General features: G+C 43.8%; 1 protein-coding gene across 1 annotated transcript in view; it reads left to right on the top strand.

Annotated features, from left to right (window-relative positions):
- esyt1a (extended synaptotagmin-like protein 1a) overlaps positions 1–18,360 on the top strand; it is a 141,847-nt gene extending 123,487 nt beyond the window's left edge. The window contains exons 25-31 of the mRNA XM_070869601.1: positions 568–711; positions 3,072–3,322; positions 4,145–4,237; positions 6,017–6,148; positions 6,974–7,070; positions 7,352–7,401; positions 10,298–18,360. Of these exons, the coding sequence (XP_070725702.1) occupies positions 568–711; positions 3,072–3,322; positions 4,145–4,237; positions 6,017–6,148; positions 6,974–7,070; positions 7,352–7,401; positions 10,298–10,319 (789 nt within the window). The 3' untranslated portion in view covers positions 10,320–18,360. The remainder of the gene's footprint in view (positions 1–567; positions 712–3,071; positions 3,323–4,144; positions 4,238–6,016; positions 6,149–6,973; positions 7,071–7,351; positions 7,402–10,297) is intronic.
- The last annotated feature ends 630 nt before the right edge of the window (positions 18,361–18,990 follow it).

An 18,990-nucleotide genomic window follows, 5' to 3' on the forward strand; every position in this document is an offset into this window, starting at 1 on the left:
CCCGTCAACCCCGGCTCAGTGCCCCGTCAACCCCGGCTCAGTGCCCCGTCAACCCCGGCTCAGTGCCCCGTCAACCCCGGCTCAGTGCCCCGTCAACCCCGGCTCAGTGCCCCGTCAACCCCGGCTCAGTGCCCCGTCAACCCCGGCTCAGTGCCCCGTCAACCCCGGCTCAGTGCCCCGTCAACCCCGGCTCAGTGCCCCGTCAACCCCGGCTCAGTGCCCCGTCAAACCCAACTCAGTGCCCCGTCAACCCCAACTCAGTGCCCCGTCAACCCCGGCTCAGTGCCCCGTCAACCCAACTCAGTGCCCCGTCAAATGCGGTTCAGTGCCCCGTCAACCCAACTCAGTGCCCCGTCAAACCCCGGCTCAGTGCCCCGTCAACCCAGCTCCGGGCACAGCAAACCTAATTCAATGAGGCAGGAACACCACACCATTACAGTAAATCTAGAAAATGTTACTTTTGTCTCAGTTTAAACCATTTCTAGCATCCGTTTACTTGATTACAAAAATTTTAGCCTGTGGCTTTTCCATTTAAAAAAAAAAAATCTTTTCAAAATTGTTTCCTAGATTAAGGACGATGGTCACATACTGGGAACTCTGACCCTTCCACTCTCCCAACTGTTGACCAGCAAGAATCTAACCTTAGACAAGTGGTTTCAGCTGGAAAATTCAGGACCCAATAGTCAAATTATGTTAAAAGTCATCCTGGGGGTAAGAGAATATGAAACAACTATTGACTGCGTGTGTTTTACATGTGTGTGTACCTGTACGTATCAGCGTTCCTGTGTGTCAGTATATATATGTGTGTGTGTGTATACTTCCATCTGTATGTCCAACATGTGAACATGGTTTCTAATGTGACCAATGGCCTTTACCTCATAATGGGGACCGTTTTATATAATGGGGGTGCTCCGAGACAGTTCTTTTATATATGATGGGGGTGCGCCGACTGTTCTTATATAATGGGGGTGCTCCGACTGTTCTTTTATCTATAATGGGGGTGCTCCGACTGTTCTTATATAATGGGGGTGCTCCGACTGTTCTTTTATCTATAATGGGGGTGCTCCGAGACAGTTCTTTTATATATAATGGGGGTGCTCCGACTGTTCTTATATAATGGGGGTGCTCCGACTGTTCTTTTATATATAATGGGGGTGCTCCGACTGTTCTGTTATATATAATGGGGGTGCTCCGACTGTTCTGTGATATATAATGGGGGTGCTCCAACTGTGATGTTATTTATAATGGGGGTGCTCCAACTGTTCTGTTATATATAATGGGGGTGCTCCGACTGTGATGTTATATATAATGGGGGTGCTCCGACTGTTTTGTTATATATAATGGGGGTGCTCCGACTGTTCTGTTATATATAATGGGGGTGCTCCGACTGTGATGTTATATATAATGGGGGTGCTCCGACTGTTCTGTTATATATAATGGGGGTGCTCCAGCTGTTCTGTTATATATAATGGGGGTGCTCCGACTGTGATGTTATATATAATGTGGGTGCTCCGACTGTGATGTTATATATAATGGGAGTGCTCCGGCTGTGATGTTATATATAATGGGGGTGCTCCGACTGTGATGTTATATATAATGGGGGTGCTCCGACTGTTCTGTTATATATAATGGGGGTGCTCCTACTGTGATGTTATATATAATGGGGGTGCTCCGACTGTGATGTTATATATAATGGGGGTGCTCCGACTGTTCTGTTATATATAATGGGGGTGCTCCGACTGTGATGTTATATATAATGGGGGTGCTCCGACTGTTCTGTTATATATAATGGGGGTGCTCCGGCTGTTCTGTTATATATAATGGGGGTGCTCCGACTGTGATGTTATATATAATGGGGGTGCTCCGACTGTGATGTTATATATAATGGGGGTGCTCCGACTGTTCTGTTATATATAATGGGGGTGCTCCGACTGTGATGTTATATATAATGGGGGTGCTCCGACTGTGATGTTATATATAATGGGGGTGCTCCGACTGTTCTGTTATATATAATGGGGGTGCTCCGACTGTGATGTTATATATAATGGGGGTGCTCCGACTGTTCTGTTATATATAATGGGGGTGCTCCGGCTGTTCTGTTATATATAATGGGGGTGCTCCGACTGTGATGTTATATATAATGGGGGTGCTCCGACTGTGATGTTATATATAATGGGGGTGCTCCGACTGTTCTGTTATATATAATGGGGGTGCTCCGGCTGTGATGTTATATATAATGGGGGTGCTCATACTGTTCTGTTATACATAATGGGGGTGCTCCGACTGTGATGTTATATATAATGGGGGTGCTCATACTGTTCTCTTATATATAATGGGGGTGCTCCGGCTGATCTGTTATATATAATGGGGGTGCTCCGACTGTAATGTTATATATAGTGGGGGTGCTCCGACTGTGATGTTATATATAATGGGGGTGCTCCGACTGTGATGTTATATATAATGGGGGTGCTCCGACTGTTCTGTTATATATAATGGGGGTGCTCCGACTGTGATGTTATATATAATGGGGGTGCTCCGACTGTGATGTTATATATAATGGGGGTGCTCCGACTGTTCTGTTATATATAATGGGGGTGCTCCGACTGTTCTGTTATATATAATGGGGGTGCTCCGACTGTGATGTTATATATAGTGGGGGTGCTCCGACTGTGATGTTATATATAATGGGGGTGCTCCGACTGTTCTGTTATATATAATGGGGGTGCTCCGACTGTGATGTTATATATAGTGGGGGTGCTCCGACTGTGATGTTATATATAATGGGGGCGCTCATACTGTTCTGTTATATATAATGGGGGTGCTCCGACTGTTCTGTTATATATAATGGGGGTGCTCATACTGTTCTGTTATATATAATGGGGGTGCTCATACTGTTCTGTTATATATAATGGGGGCGCTCATACTGTTCTGTTATATATAATGGGGGTGCTCCGACTGTTCTGTTATATATAATGGGGGTGCTCATACTGTTCTGTTATATATAATGGGGGTGCTCCGACTGTTGTTTTAGATAATGTCAATGCTCTGTCTATGTTTTTATTCTCCCACAGATCCTAGTTTCTGAGCATTCCAGTGAGCTTTTCTCGATTCAGACCATGGATCAGGAACCAGCTAACCATGAGGTGGAGAATGTGTCCTCCTCGCCTTCAGTTAGTGACGAGAGTGAACTGAAACCCGGTTTGTCATTAGTGAATGACCCCAGCAGCCATTCAGTGTCCTCCTTTGCTTCAGAGCATAGCGCCAACATTCCAGCCAGCGAGTCAGCGTCGTCTGAACTGGATCTGCGGCAGAGAATGAATCGGTAGAGAGCAACTTTTTATTTTCATACCAGTTGCATATGTTATCCCTTTGCCTATGCTGACTACACATTAGCTTTGTGAAGCATGGCAAAGACCAAATGTTAAAGGTTAAATCATACCCTATGGTGTCAGCTGTGGTTCAGTGGGTAACACCCTCGCCTCAGTTAGAACGTTGTGGGTTCAAGTCCCACTCCAGGGACTTGAGCACAAAAATCTAGGCTGACATTCCAGTGCAGTACTGAGGGAGTGCTGCACTGTCGGAGGTGCCGTCTTTCGGATGGTACATTAAACCGAGATCCCATCTGCTCTCTGAGGTGGACGTAAAAGATCCCATGCCACCATTTCAAAGAAGAGCAGGGGAGTTATTCCCGGTGTCCTGACCAATATTTATCCCTCAATCAATATAACAAAAACAGATTATTATCTGGTCATTATCACGTTGTTGTTTGTGAGAGCTTGCTTGTGCACAAATTGGCTGCTGCATTTCCTACATTACAACAGTGACTACATTCCAAAAAGTACTTAATTGGCAGTAAAGCGTCCAGTGGTTATGAAAGGCGTTATAGAAATCTTCTGTCGGAGGATGGAAGCACACGGTTTTCCTGCCCTGGGTGAACCCCCGGCACAGGCCCATCCTGCTGCACTTTGCACCAGAAAATCGGGGAGGAAATTGGAGTGCAGCTGGAGGCCTCTTAACATTGAGTGTATTGAGGGTCCACACCACTAGGGGCCACAGAAGTCTGAGCTGGCGGCTAACTTGTCAACTGATTGCTCAGTTATTGCTTGTCTTTTCATATAATCACATTGTCCTCTTCCTGTTTCAGCAAAATGGATGTTTCAGAGTCACCACAGATCAAGCTAACACTGCAGTACATCATGCAGCATGGGAGACTGCTGCTTGTGGTACATTCCTGCAGGTAAGGGTTTGGGAGGCAGTCATTCCATTTTACTAATAAATCATTACACTTCACAGATCACATCCTGTACTGACCCCATTTTATAATCACTCAATGAATGGAACACCAGGATGTGCATTTTGTTTTTCTCTTTCTCTCCCTTTCCTGTTTTCTCTTCTTCTCCATCAGGATACACTGACACCTTTATTTTCCTTCTGTGCAATGCAGGAGTTGCTGTCGATGTGGGAGGATCATTGCAACACCTCACCTTGGCAGCGGCAGTTAGTCATATATCAATTTCCAATACAAGAATTCTCAGATATTGGAACACTGTTACAGTTAATGGATTAGCATTTGATAATTTACTACATTAAGAATGTGCAGATGGTACTGAATCCCTAAATTGGAACGTATGTAATCGGTGCGGAATTGCTATTTTATCATTATTGTCACTTCTCCCAAGGTGCTGATCTTTCTTCACTAACATGCCACTTCAATCATTTAAAATCACTTCATCAACATTTCCCAGTTTTGTGTAAAGTTCCCTTCCCGTTCCCAAAATATCAGATTTCATTGTTTAAATGGGAAATCATTGATATAACATTGACCATCTGTAGTGACGTTTCTACAGAGAATGTACAGCACAGAAACAGGCCATTCAGCTCAACTGGTCCACGCCAGTGTTTAACCTCCTCCCGCCCCTACTTCATCTAACCCGATCAACATATCCTTCTACTCCTTTCTCCCTCCTATACCTCAATTGCTCCATGTGGTAGTGAGTTCCACATTTTAACCACTGCACCATAGTTTTCACCATGACTCTTAGCAGGCCAAATAAAAAGGTGTCATGGAACTGAGGTTGGCCTAATTAAGTGTGCTCAGAGTGATCTGACTGGAAGATTAATAAATACTCAAGTGGAAAATGCAACACCTCAGTATGCAGCACCAGAGCCCTAGGTTTAGATTCCAACCACAATTACCAGTCTTGGTTGGTTTGTTGATGGGCTGTATGTTTTTCACAGGTGGCATTTTGCAGGAGGTCGGTGAAGTCAGGAGACCTCATGAAATAGCAATGAACTTTGAAGGGCTTTACGTTGATCTTAGCAGAAAATGATAAGTTTCACCAGATCCCTCCAAGCTTGCAGAACTGAAAACTGTACGCAACATGAAAGACGTACAGTCTTATTCATCAGGTGCAGCTCCGAGGCAAAAGACCTACTAATGAGCATGAGATACGAGTGACTGTGATTCGACCTCTTCAGTGCTTCCCTCCCACACACGTGAATGTGGATGTGATCACTTGGTTGTATTCTCAAACAAAGCCAGGGCACATAGCCCAGGAGACTACAAAGGGATAAAATGGTGTTCAGAATATATATATTTTTTTAAAGGATAAGAAACATTCACAATAATTAAGTGGAGAGAATAGTGTTAATGTAACGAAAGGAAATGACTTGTTCCTTGGGTTTAATTTGCCTCTAAGCGCTGGTTTCCCATTCCAATGGTTGTGGATACAAGTTACATCCACCTATCAGTGCTTCATAATTGTAGACTATTCCAGCTTATGGGGAACAAAAAACAACAGGGCTCGGGCAGCAACCCACAGCGTGCCTGCATCCTGCCCACCCATTGGCATTGAAGAGAGTTACAGAAGACCTGTAACCTCAACAGTCTAATGTCAGAGAACGCAGGTTGCATGAAGGACAGCAATCTGGTAATTGAAAATGATCTTTATAAACGAGCGCAATTTAGCCACACAATATGTATGAAAGCTTTGCTGAGTGTTGATTTTGTTCACAGGAATCTGAAGCTCCATTCCAAGGAGATCCCTGACCCATATGTCTCTCTCATTCTGCTCCCTGACAAGAATCGGGTGACAAAGAGAAAAACGAATGTGAAGAAGAAAACGATCAATCCGGGGTATAATGACAAGTAAGGAGTGCAGGGAGGAGCAAGCGAAACCAAGGGAAGGCGAGATCCAGGACAAAAGGAAGAGAGAGAGAGAGAGAGAGAAGGAAAAACAGAGTGAGATAGGAACAAAAGAATGGAAAATTGATGAACAGGCATGGAGATGAATGAGAGAGGAAAGACTCAATATATCCAGAATGCTCTTAAATATATTAGGGTAACGTGATAGCAGTTGTTAGAACATCCTGCTATATGGAAGCTTCTTTTCAACAGTAAAATCACAGCACAAAATCTGATCTTTGTGCATGTTTTACGTCTTCTAGTATACAGGAGAAATGTGTGACTTGGAGGGAATTTTAGCTAAATAACTGGCACGTTACTTGTAAATTGCTGTTTTCTAAACAATATTACAGCACTTTGAATAATCTAGTTCCGTTCCCTGTTCCAGTTGCCTCCACAGTAAAAACTAAAATAGTAAATTGGGATTTGCTTGTGAAAATGTCCGACACACCTCCCCCCAACCTGTGTTTTAATCAGAAGAAATTTGACCTTTTTTCCCCACAGGATAGTGGGCATGTGGAACAACCTCTCAGAGAACAACGTTAGTTTGGGGTCAATTGGAACATTTAAAAAGGAACTGGATCAATATCTGTCGAAGGGGGATTGTGGGGGAGAGAGAGATTAACACCGCTTGGTTTGTTTTCTGGGCAGGTTGGGGAAGAGATGAACAGTTGGTGTGGGAGGGAGTTCATGATAGAATCAACATACAGGAACTCTGGATGGAGTAGGACTGATGGCCTTTTCTCATTCTGGACTTTATGTTCTTGCTCTGGTTGTTTTTTTTTTCAGATTTGACTTTGAAATATCATTGGAGGAAGCACAGAAGAGAAAGCTGGACCTCACTGTGAAGAACAGTGTTTCCTTCATGTCCAAAGAGATTGGAAAGGTATTGCACACTTCTGCACAACTTTCAAAAGGTCTTGTTGATGCAAAGAAAAATGTTCTAAGTATATAACAAAATTTGAATATCTACAAAAACATTTAGACAAATTATAGAACTTGCTGCAGGACACTGTTGGTATTTGAGAGTGTTTGCAAGATTATGATCATTCTAAGCCCCTCATAATCACTTCTGGGTATACAGTATTCTTTATTTTGTTGCCCTGTCTCCTTAATTTTACTCAATCCGGGTTCTAACCAAGTCCGTTATCTCTGCTTCTCTTCCAGCTCCATATTGATCTCTCACTGCTTGACCTGACTCAGGAGATAACACAGTGGTAAGTGAGCAAGCCATATTGTGGGGGTACAGGGATTTAAATGAGACAACATGGGCTAAGCAGGTTGTGTGTCGTTCTCAGTTAAACTATTTTCTCACTGGTATTTACCCTATTTTAGCAGTAATTGATCATTGGCCAGGTTATCACAAATAACACCCCCTCTCCTGATGTTTCCTCCATGTTCTTTAAACATGCCAGTGGAGATATCCATTCCATTGATGTTTAGAAAATGAAACGTGGTCCATTTCATGGTGAATGCAGGAGTTCTAGATTCAAGTCTTCAGGCAATGTGGAAAATGCAGCAACAACAGCTTTGTTGCAACCCAGGCTGATTATTAGCTGATCAGTAGAACATAAGAGTTAGGGGCAGGAGTCGGCCATTCAGCCCCTCAAGCCTGCTCCGCCATTCAATAAGATCATGGCTGATCTAACTCAACTCCACTTTCCTGCACTATTCCCATATCCATTGATTCCCTTAATATCCAAAAATCTGTCGATCTCGGTCTTGAATATACTCAAATTCTGAACCTCCACAACCCTCTAGGGTAGAGAATTCCAAAGATTCACCACCTCCTCATGTTTCTCCTCATCTCAGTGCTAAATGGCCGACCTCTTATTCTGAGACTGTGACCCCGAGTTCTAGACTTCCCAGCCAGGGGAAACAACCTCCCTGTCAAGCTCTGCAAGAATTTTGTATGTTTCAGTGAGATCACCTCCCCATTCTTCTAAACTCCCTCTCGTCCCTTCCCCCCTCCTTCCTCTCCCTCCCGACCCTCCATCCCTCTTCTCTTCCACCCTCTCTCTCCGCCCCCTTTCTTCTCTTTTCCCCCTTCTCTCTCTGCTCTTTACTCCATCTACCCCCCTTCTCCCTTCCCTCTGTTCCCCCCTCTTCTTCACCCCCTCCCTCTTCTCTCTACCTCCTCCTTTTTTCCTTCTCTCCCTCCCTCTTCCTCTACTCTTTCCCCCTCCCCGCCACTCCCTCTTCCCTCCCCGCCACTCCCTCTTCCCTCTTGTCCTCCCCCCCTCTTTTCTCTCCCTCTACTTGCCTTCTCTTCTTCACCCCCACTCATCTCCCTCCCTCTTTTCCTTCTCTCCCATATTCTCCCTTCCTCCACTCCTCTTCCTCTCACCCCTCCATTCTCCTTCTCTCTGCCCCTTCCCCTTCTCTGTCCCGAAGCGCCCTGCCCTCCATCTTCCCCTTCCACATCTACTCTCCTTCCCTCTACTCTACTCCTCCTGCCCCACTCTCTCTCTCTCTCCCTCCCTACTCCCCCACCATACCCTCCCCTTCCCTTTTTTCCTTCTCTTCTCTCCCTTCCCCCTCCCACTCCTTCTCTCCCTTCCCCCTCCTTCTCTCACCTCTTTCTCCCCCCCCCCCCCCCATCTACCCACTCTTTCTCCTCTCCCTTCTCCCTCCCCTCCCTCTCCCTCATTCTTCTCTCCCATATTCTCCCTCTACTCCCCCATCCCCTCCTTCTTCTCTTTCCTCCCCCCACCAATCCCTCTCACTATCCCTCCCATTGCCCTCTACTCCCCCTACTCCGTCCTCTCTCCATCCTGCTTCTCTCTCCCCCCCCCACACCTTTCTCTGTCCTGAAGCACCCTGCCCTCCTTCTTCCCTTCTACATTACTCTCCTTCCCTATACAATTTCCCCCCTCCCCCACTTATTATCTCTCCCTCTTCTCTTCCCCTTTCCTCTCCTTTCCTCTACTCTGCCCACTCCCTCTTTGCTCTCCCCCACCCCATCCACTATCCCTCCCCTTCTCTCACTCTTCTCTCTACTACCCTGCCCTCTACTCTTCCCCGTCATTCTTCTCCATGCCCCCCATTTTCCCTCACACCCCTCCTATTCCCCACCCTCCTCTTCTCGCTCCCTCTTATCCCCCTCTATCATCTTCTTCTCCCTCCTACTTGTGTGTCCCCCCCTCTCTCTCTTCCCACGTTTTTCCCTCCACCCCCCACCCCTCCCCCTCGTCCCTCCCCCCCCCACTCCTCTCTCTCTCCTCACCCCCCCCACTCTTCTCTCTCCTCCTCACCCCCCCCCCCACTCTTCTCTCCTCCCCCCCCCACTCTTCTCTCCTCCCCCCCCCCACTCTTCTCTTCTCTCCTCCCCCCATACAATATTTACTGTAAATTTGGTTTGCCCAGTCTATAAAGTCCCCCATGATTACTGTATTGCCCTTGTTACATGCGCCTCTAATTTCCTGATTTACACTAGTACTCTCTCTGTCCCTTCCTGACCCACTCTACTTATTGTTACCCAAAACTCTGCTCTAGAGCCTTGACATTTTTTTGGCTGCTTTTAAATTTACTATTTCCTGAATCCACCCCCCTTCATTAGTTTAAAGCCCTGTCTACTGCCGTAGTTATTCGATTTGTCAGGACACTGGTTCCAGCCCAGTTCAAGTGAAGCCTGTCCCAACAGAACAGCTCCCTTGTTCCCCAGTACTGGTGCCAGTGCCCCATGAAGCAAAACTCCTGCCTCCCACACCACTCTTTGAGCCACGGATTTAACTTTCTAATCTGCTCATCCCTATACCAACTTCCTGCCTAAACTACTCTGAAGCCGTGAGGTGCCATTTGATTATCAGAATCTGGTGGGTGCCAGTACTGGTAGAAAATGAGCCTTGTGATGAGTAGGTGATGCTACCAATGCTGTCACAAGCCTCCCCACTACAAGCTGAGGACAGGATCAGGCTCAGCTGTGATGTCCTTAACACTTACATACCCTGTCAACATTCATTGTTTCAGCTGACATATGAAGTATGATCACTTTTGTGAGGAGCCTGTGCCTTTAGGGGAGGAGGGGAGAAAACATTTTTTAAAGATATAATAATACATATAATTTTACAAAATTACAAATTATTAAAATAAAACTTTTTTTTCATTCTGCAGGTTCGATTTGAAGGAAGAATAGCGTGGTTCTGTGGCCTTAAGCCCATTATTCAGTTTGTTTTTGGTTTATGACCAACTATTTTAAAATGGTTTTATTTCCATTGAAGTATTTTATACCGCTTAAAGTATTATGTTACATTTTTTAATGATATTTTGTATTCAATTACTATTTGTCATTTTTCATGTTTATGCTTTAATTGACAAAAAAAGTTCCAAAGATTGCAATCAGAGTATTGAGAAAGCCACATTGTTTATTCACTGTTTACAACACTAATCTCTCTCTCCTGTTCGAAAACAATTGGAGTTTTATCTAAACATATATACAATGCCTACAGTTCTAGGGGATCGTGTTGCCTTTTCATCTCTGGAACCTGGGTTTAAACCCAGCTCAGAGCCAGTGGGATGAAAGGATCCTATGTGAAAGCAGTTTGGGAGGTCTCAATGCAATTCCTACTGAGGGTTCATAATGCAATACTGACTGTCAGTTAACTAGAGTTGTCAGTCTCAGTCAGAATTCCATAAGGATGGCTTGTATGGAAATGTCACACTGGTGCAGAAGGGAGTAAAGAAATGATGACTCGGGTGGGACTAAATTTATAGTAAATGTTACTATGGCTATAAGTTGTGTAATACCGGAGATGAGAGTGTTGATCCAAGGGGGAGAAAAGCAGTTTTGTTCCCCAGCATAAACAACCTTCCTTTTTTTTTAAGAAGAAATGAATCCAAAATAGTAAGCTCTAGATCATGGAATGTGAAAGTCACACAGGTTCCAGATCCATGAGGTATAACATAGGGCTTTGTTTAGATTTTTCACAGAAGAGGTCCAATTAAGAATGGGTTATTCTGCACTATACCTAAAGCAAGTTTGCCAAAAACAAGCAGTGAACAAAACCGTCTAAAATATTGGGGTAGAAATTTGTCTCTGCCTGTCCGTGGGCTCCGAGCCGGCGCAGCATATGCGACCTCGGGCCTCATTAACATTTTATGTGTCTGCTGCGACTTCACAGGCAGCTCATGCATTGCAAATGATGAATATCGGGCCACTTGCATTGCCAGTGTATGTCCCAGGAGGGGGAGCACTCCTGCTCCTGGATCCACAGGAAGATTTTATTAAATTAAATTTAAATGTTAAAAAAATACTTATCTTTCATTGGCAGCCACAGGGGCTGCTGAAGAATTGTGAACGGAGCAGGCCTAGCACCTTCTGCACTCATCGTACATAATTGTACAGAGGGTCTTTCAACAGGCGTTAGGCCCCTAATTAACATATGCAAAAGGTCCAGTGCCTTTTAGGTAGCTGCCCAGAATACCTGAAAAGCGATCTACAACAATATGGTGGTATTTTAACGCAGGCACTGATTGGGCAAGGGACACTGCACCCCCACCCCCAATTTATTTTTGCTCCTATTTTCTATCTGGAAAATAGGTGCAATGAGGACCAATTTCTACTCCAATTAATATACAATTATTCAAGGACTTTGGTGACCCAGTGGGTGTAGACGCAACACATTATAAAATGTAGTTTTCAGATGCTTTGGGCATAGGCTTGTTGTGAGAACAGCTCCAAAATAGTAGAATTTCTCTGGGGTCTGTGAGGTTCGCAAGTGCCAAATGCATGCAAAGCTAATGGGAATATACCTGGAGAAAGTGTGACTCGTTTGTATTGTATATAGAAGTAGTCGCAAATAAGTTGTGCTGTGTTCAGGGTGGCCTTTAGAAGCAACCCACTCCTGGAATCCACACCATCATAAATTAAGCTGTGCCAGGACTGGGAAAACATGCTCCACTGGACATGTTTGCTATCCAAGGTCTGGCCAGTTTTAGCAGAAAAGTGATGGCATGGAAATAACATGTCCGGGGCGGGGGGACAAGAAACATGCTAAGCCCAGGTGGCCTCCCCTCATTCCATTGCAGTACTATGTGTAGGGCTGTAAGCAGTGCCTGAGCCTGCTTGCAGCCTAACTCCATCGTGAACAAATCAGGCATTAAAATGGAATTAAGTGTCAAGTTCAGCATGGGTTGCTTGAGCCATTGTGCACTGTATTAAGATGATTTTTATAACTAATAGTTCATTGTTTGGAGGTTTGCGTAAATAGTATGTACAATTATTATTCTGCTACATACCAAGAAAACATATACTCTGCTGGTAAAATATAGCAAGCTTCCTTTAGGGCTTCTATATGTAGTCCCATTCACGCAGCAAAATAAATCATGACCCACTGCTAATTTTAATCTGTTCTGATTTCACACCGGTAAATCCAAAAATGTTCATAGCCTGTTTTGTGTTCAGATTGCTATGCTGTTTAAAATAATTATACCAGGGCAAAACTGACAATTTACCCCAGAACATCAGCAGTTTATTTGCTGCATTGACAGGACTTTTCAGGGAGCTTTGAGGAGCATTAAACTCTCCCCTTATTCATGTTGAAGGCCATGTAGGTCAACAGAATGACTGCCACTATTACACAAAGAGAGTTGCTACAGCATCTGAAACCCAAAGTACCATTCTCACTCCTACAACACAGAAAATGGAATCTAGGCAGAAATGTTGTGTGAAACTATTGCTCACTATTGGGGGTGGGTGAAATTTGTCTAGGGCAGTAGTGTAAAACGGACTATGAATCAGCAGCCCGTTTACCATTGAAATCAGGCGGAATGTAAAAGAAAATCGAACAGAATGTAAAACGGGCATTCAGCATGAGTACCAATTCGCTGTCGCCCGCTTTGCACTGGCACCCAAGATGAATTTCACCCCATTATATACCAGATATAGAATTTCAGCCAAGAATTGTCAACTTAAATTGTGCTCCATCATTAATCCCATGGTGTGGAACTATACTGTACGCACACTTTTGTATGAAATTATTTCACCCACTATTTTAATCCATGGGTTAGCTCCTCAGCAGTGTCCGAGGAGTTTCATATACATTCATTTGTATGCTAGTAGTGCGGCGTGAGTTCAGGCGCTCCTGTGGCTTAGGTCATCTTAACACTTTGATTAAATTATGGCCTCACAGATTCACTCCCTGCTACAGTCAATTATAATGTATAAAATACATGGAAATTCAAATTGGCTGAATGCTGTACATTCAAACTCAATTGAAAGCAGTCTCTCACGAGTGCTTGACAGAGTTGTCTGTGGTTAGTCACATTTAAAAACTGCAATAAGTTTTACCTGAAGGTTAACAAGCAGTCACTGATGTATAAGGATAGTCAGCAAAAGGAAGGACAAGTCCACAGACTCCTTCAATCAACCACCTCAAATTCCAGGTCCATTATTACTTAATTTAAACAGTGCTCCTGAAAAACAAGACTGACAGTGGTTAAAGTATTTTAAAAGTGGCCAACAAGAGTACTGGTGGCAGTGTCTAGGAAACTATTTACAAAACTAATGGGAGAATGTCACTCTGGGGAAAAGGAAACGCTTTCAATATAAAATACTCCACCAAGGAAGTGTTTAGAAAGGGTTGTTGAATAGGAAATATTCTGAACTGTGCAAGTCCGCAAGAAGTTTGTGATAAACCAAATTAGAGGTGAAATTTCTCTCTTTACGGGTCGTTAACAAACCCTCCAATGGAATCACATTCTCAGAAATCCTGAGTGACAAATTGGGTTATTGACAGAAACTGGCATGAAATTGGCACTACGTTGAAAAGCTGTGCCCGAAAACGGAGGCCTGAGGCTCACTCCAAATCAGACCTCAGGCCTCATCTCCATAGTACCGGCGAGCTGCTGACATCAATCAGGCCATCCCAAAATCTCAGCCGGCTCGGATGCCACAAATAAGTTCGGGGAGGGGGGGGCGAGCGACTGCAGGCCAGCAGCGACCCACAGTATTACTGTGAAGCTAGAAGGAGCAGAAGTGTTTTCACATTAAGGTGAGTGAATACCTCTTCATTGGTGACCTTCAGAGAGAACATTTTACATTGAAAGTATTTATACGTAGACTGATCCCCTTTAAAGCCTGCGAGTTATTGCCTTTCTTTCCAGTGAATAAAGGAATCACTACAACCCGTTGTAAATGCCTTAATATGTCCACATTGCAGTAACTGAATGTAGCCTGGAGCTGATAGATTGTGTTAATGTCACTCAACAGTAAGGCTAAGCAGAATGTACCTGCCCTGCTTGACACCCAGCTTCCTGCCTGGGTTTAATTGAAGGGCCAGGAACACCAAAACTTTGTGTGCCTTTTTAAAAATTCTACGGTTATTCAAATTTCACAGCTCACCAAAAATGGGAGCGAAAATAAAAATAATGAACATTAAAGATCTGCACAGGGCAGCATAGAATCATAGAAGTTTACAACACGGAAGGAGGCCATTTCGGCCCATCGTGTCCGTGCCGGCCACAAGAGGCTATCCAGCGTAATCCCACTTTCCAGCCCTAAGTCCGGAACCCTGCAAGTTACAACACTTCAGGTGCACATCCAAGTACTTTTTAAAATGTGGTGAGGGTTTCTTCCTCTACCACCCTTTCAGGCAGTGAGTTCCAGACCCCCACAAACCTCTGCGTGAAGAAATTTCCCCTCAAATCCCTTCGAAACCTTCTACTAATTACTTTAAATGTATGCCCCATGGTTGTTGACACCGCTCCACTGTTAAGGGAAATAGGCCCTTTCTATCCAGGCCCCTCATAATTTTATACACTTCAATGAGGTCTCTGCTCAGCCTCCTCTGTTCCAAGGAAAACAAACCCAGCCTATCCAATCTGTCCTCATAGATAAGATTCCCCACTCCTGGCAACATCCTCGTAAATCTCCTCTGTACCATCTCCAGTGCAATCACATCCTTCCTGTAATGTGGTGACCAGAACTGCACGCAGTACTCCAGCTGTGGCCTAACTAGTGTTTGATACAGTTCAAGCATAACCCACCTGCTCTTGTATTCTATGCCTCGGCTAATAAAGGCAAGTATTCCGTGTGCCTTCTTAACCACCTTATCTACCTGGCCTGCTACCTTCAGGGATCTGTGGACATGCACTCCCAGGTCCCTTTGTTCCTCTACACTTCTCATTGTCTGATCATTTAATGTGTATTCCCTTTCCTTGTTAGCCCTCCCCAAATGCATTACCTCACACTTCTCTGAATTAAATTCCATTTGCCACGGGTCTGCCCACCTGACCAGTTGATTGATATCTTCCTGCAGTCTGCAGCTTTCCTCTTCATTATCAACCACACAGCCTATTTTTGTATCATCTGCAAACTTCTTAATCATACCCCCTATATTCAAGTCTAGATCATTGATGTATATCACAAAAAGCAAGGGACCTAGTACTGAGCCCTGCGGAACCCCACTGGAAACATCCTTCCAGTCACAAAATCACCCATCAAACGTTACCCTTTGCTTCCTGCCTCCGAACCAGTTCTGGATCCAACTTGCCATTTTGCCCTTGATTCCATGGGCTTTTACTTTTGTGACCAGTCTGCCATGTGGGACCTTATCAAAAGCTTTGCTGAAATCCATATACACTACATCATACGTTTTGCCCTCATCAACCCTCCTGGTTACCGCCTCGAAAAATTCAATCAAGTTAGTCAGACACGACCTTTCCTTAACAAATCCGTGCTGACTGTCCCTGATTAATCTGTGTCTTTCTAAGTGAAGATTTATCCTGTCCTTCAAGATTTTTTCCAATAATTTTCCCACCACTGAGATTAGGCTGACTGGCTTGTAATTAATCGGTCTATCACTTTCTCCCTTCTTAAACAAAGGTACCACATTAGCAGTCCTCTGGTACCATACCCGAAGCCAGAGAGGATTGGAAAATGATCGTCAAGGCTCTGCTATTTCCTCTTTTGCTTCACTTAGCAGCCTGGGATACATTTCATCCGGACCTGGGGACTTATCCACTTTCAAAGCTGCTAAACCCCTTAATACCTCCTCTCTGACTATGTTTATTTCATTTAATATTTCACACTTCTGGTCCTCGATAGTATCTGCATCGCCCTTCTCTTTTGTGAAAATAGACGCAAAGTATGAAGAACCATACCAACATCTTCCGCTTCCACACAAAGATTACCCTCATGGTCTCTAATAGGCACTACCCTTTCTTTAGTTATCCTCTTGCTCTTAATAAATTTATAAAACATCTTTGGGTTTTCCTTGATTTAACTTGCCAAGAATTTTTCATGCTCTCTCTTTGCTTTCCTAATATCCTTTTAATTTCCCCCCTTACACTTTCTATACTCCTCTAGAGATTCTGCAGTATTGAGCCCTCGGTATCTGTCATAAGCCTCCCCTTTTTTTCTTTATCCTACCCTGAATGTCCCTCGACGTCCAGGGGGCTCTAGATTTGTTAGTCCCACCCTTTTTCTTTAACGGCACATATTTGGCCTGAACCCTACAGAATTCCTCCTTGAATGCCTCCCACTGCTCTGACACTGATTTATCTTCAAGTAGCTGTTTCCGGTTCACTATGGCCAAATCACTTCTCAGCTTAGCAAAGTTGGCTTTTCCCCAATTTAGAACTTTTATTTCTGGTCTATCCTTGTCCTTTTCCATAACTACCTTAAATATGACTGAATGATGGTCACTAGCACCTAAATGCTCTCCTACTGATACCCCTTCCACCTATCCAGCTTCATTCCCTAAAACTAAATCCAGCATGTTCTAACACTTCACCTAAACAGTTAAAAAAAAAAGTTTTGCCATTAATGGTGCTATAAGCTTTCCATCGCTACTTTGAAAAGGCGTCATAACTCATGTTTGGCCACCAAGTTTGTGACCTTTGGAGCCTGAGCTCCTCTCGCATTCAGTGCCATACAGTGGCTATCACATGAGCAGTGACAGAAGCATTCTAATGCTGAAACACCCACACCCTTCAGTGCAATTGACAGCTTTGTTTCCCAAATAGGGTCATTAGAAGAAAGTCTGGAGCCATTCGGGCCATCAAGCTCACTCCATCCATAGTCCACGAATGATTATTTGATCAAGGACTCCCTTTCCCCCAACCCCTACTGATACCCTACTTTAAGGAACACCAAGTTCATCTCCAACATTCCCCGAAAAAAAGTCAATCAGTGCTGTTGCTATCTCTCTAACCCTCAATTGCCCTTTTCAACAGATATCCATCCAGCTCCTTTTTAAAAGAGTTAATTGGCCTTGAGTCAACTACCACCTCCTGGGAGTTTGTTTCACATGTCTATCTTTGATCCGTTGAGTAAAACTGTGAGGGGTTGAGTTTTAATAATTGACAATTCTAAACGGGCTAGAATTTTGGTAGTATCAGTACACAATCTCACGTTGGACGTTAAAGCTGTTTAAGGACAGCCATGTGTGCAGTTCTACAACTAAGAAACTTCAGTAGAAGTTTGAAGTTCTTATTTAACAAACGCTCAGATCTGCAGTAGCCTTTAACTCCCACAAGGTGTTGCTAATACACTTTATAACTACAGACAATGTTTACTGGTGCAGATTATCATCACTGGATCGGAGTGTTTGTCAGTAAGGTGGTTTCTGAATGTTGGATAGTTTTGTAAATTTAGATGCAAAAATCAGGTAAACATTAAGTTCTGGTCCCTCAGGCTCAATACACCAAAACCATCAAATGTGGATTTTTATTTGTTGATTTTGCACTTTCTAACTAAGAGTTGCTTCAATTTCATAAAATTTGAACATTTTAATCCTATACATCATGCCTAAGGCACAAAGGCAACATACCCATCTAACATAGAGCAGTGGCACTTTAATTTGGAACTTAGTATACTTTACATCAACCAACATACCCAAAAACAGATTATCTGGTCACTTATCTCAATGCTGTTTGTGGGAGCTTGCTGTGCGCAAATTGACAGCTGAGATTTTCTTACATTACAACAATAACTACACTTCAAAAGTACTTCATTGGCTGTGAAGCACTTTGGGACGTCCTGCGGTCGTGAAAGACGCTATATAAATGCAAGTTCTTTCTTCCATGATATATAGTCCCATAATAGCACATTGTGATTTGCGCACTTGATTATGTAGATCACAGTTCATGAATTTAAAAGGATACAGTTGAATAATTCTGCATGTACATTTATTGTATTGCTATATATATTAATAAAGTTACAAATGCAGCTACAATCATCTACTTTTATTTTATAGTTTTGATCATTTGCTTTCTCTTTTGTATTAGGTGGTAGCTTGGCTCAGTGGTAGCACTCTTACCTCGCAGTCATAGAAACATAGAAAATAGGTGCAGGAGCAGGCCATTCAGCCCTTCTAGCCTGCACCGCCATTCAATGAGTTCATGGCTGAACATGAAACTTCAGTACCCCCTTCCTGCTTTCTCGCCATAACCCTTGATCCCCCGAGTAGTAAGGACTTCATCTAACTCCCTTTTGAATATATTTAGTGAATTGGCCTCAACTACTTTCTGTGGTAGAGAATTCCACAGGTTCACCACTCTCTGGGTGAAGAAGTTTCTCCTCATCTCGGTCCTAAATGGCTTACCCCTTATCCTCAGACTGTGACCCCTGGTTATGGACTTCCCCAACATTGGGAACATTCTTTCTGCATCTAACCTGTCTAAACCCGTCAGAATTTTAAACGTTTCTATGAGGTCCCCTCTCATTCTTCTGAACTCCAGTGAATACAAGCCCAATTGATCCAATCTTTCTTGATAGGTCAGTCCCGCCATCCCGGGAATCAGTCTGGTGAACCTTCGCTGCACTCCCTCAATAGCAAGAATGTCCTTCCTCAAGTTAGGAGACC

Source organism: Pristiophorus japonicus, chromosome X (genome assembly GCF_044704955.1).
Source record: "Pristiophorus japonicus isolate sPriJap1 chromosome X, sPriJap1.hap1, whole genome shotgun sequence".
NCBI classification, from domain to species: Eukaryota; Metazoa; Chordata; class Chondrichthyes; family Pristiophoridae; genus Pristiophorus; species Pristiophorus japonicus.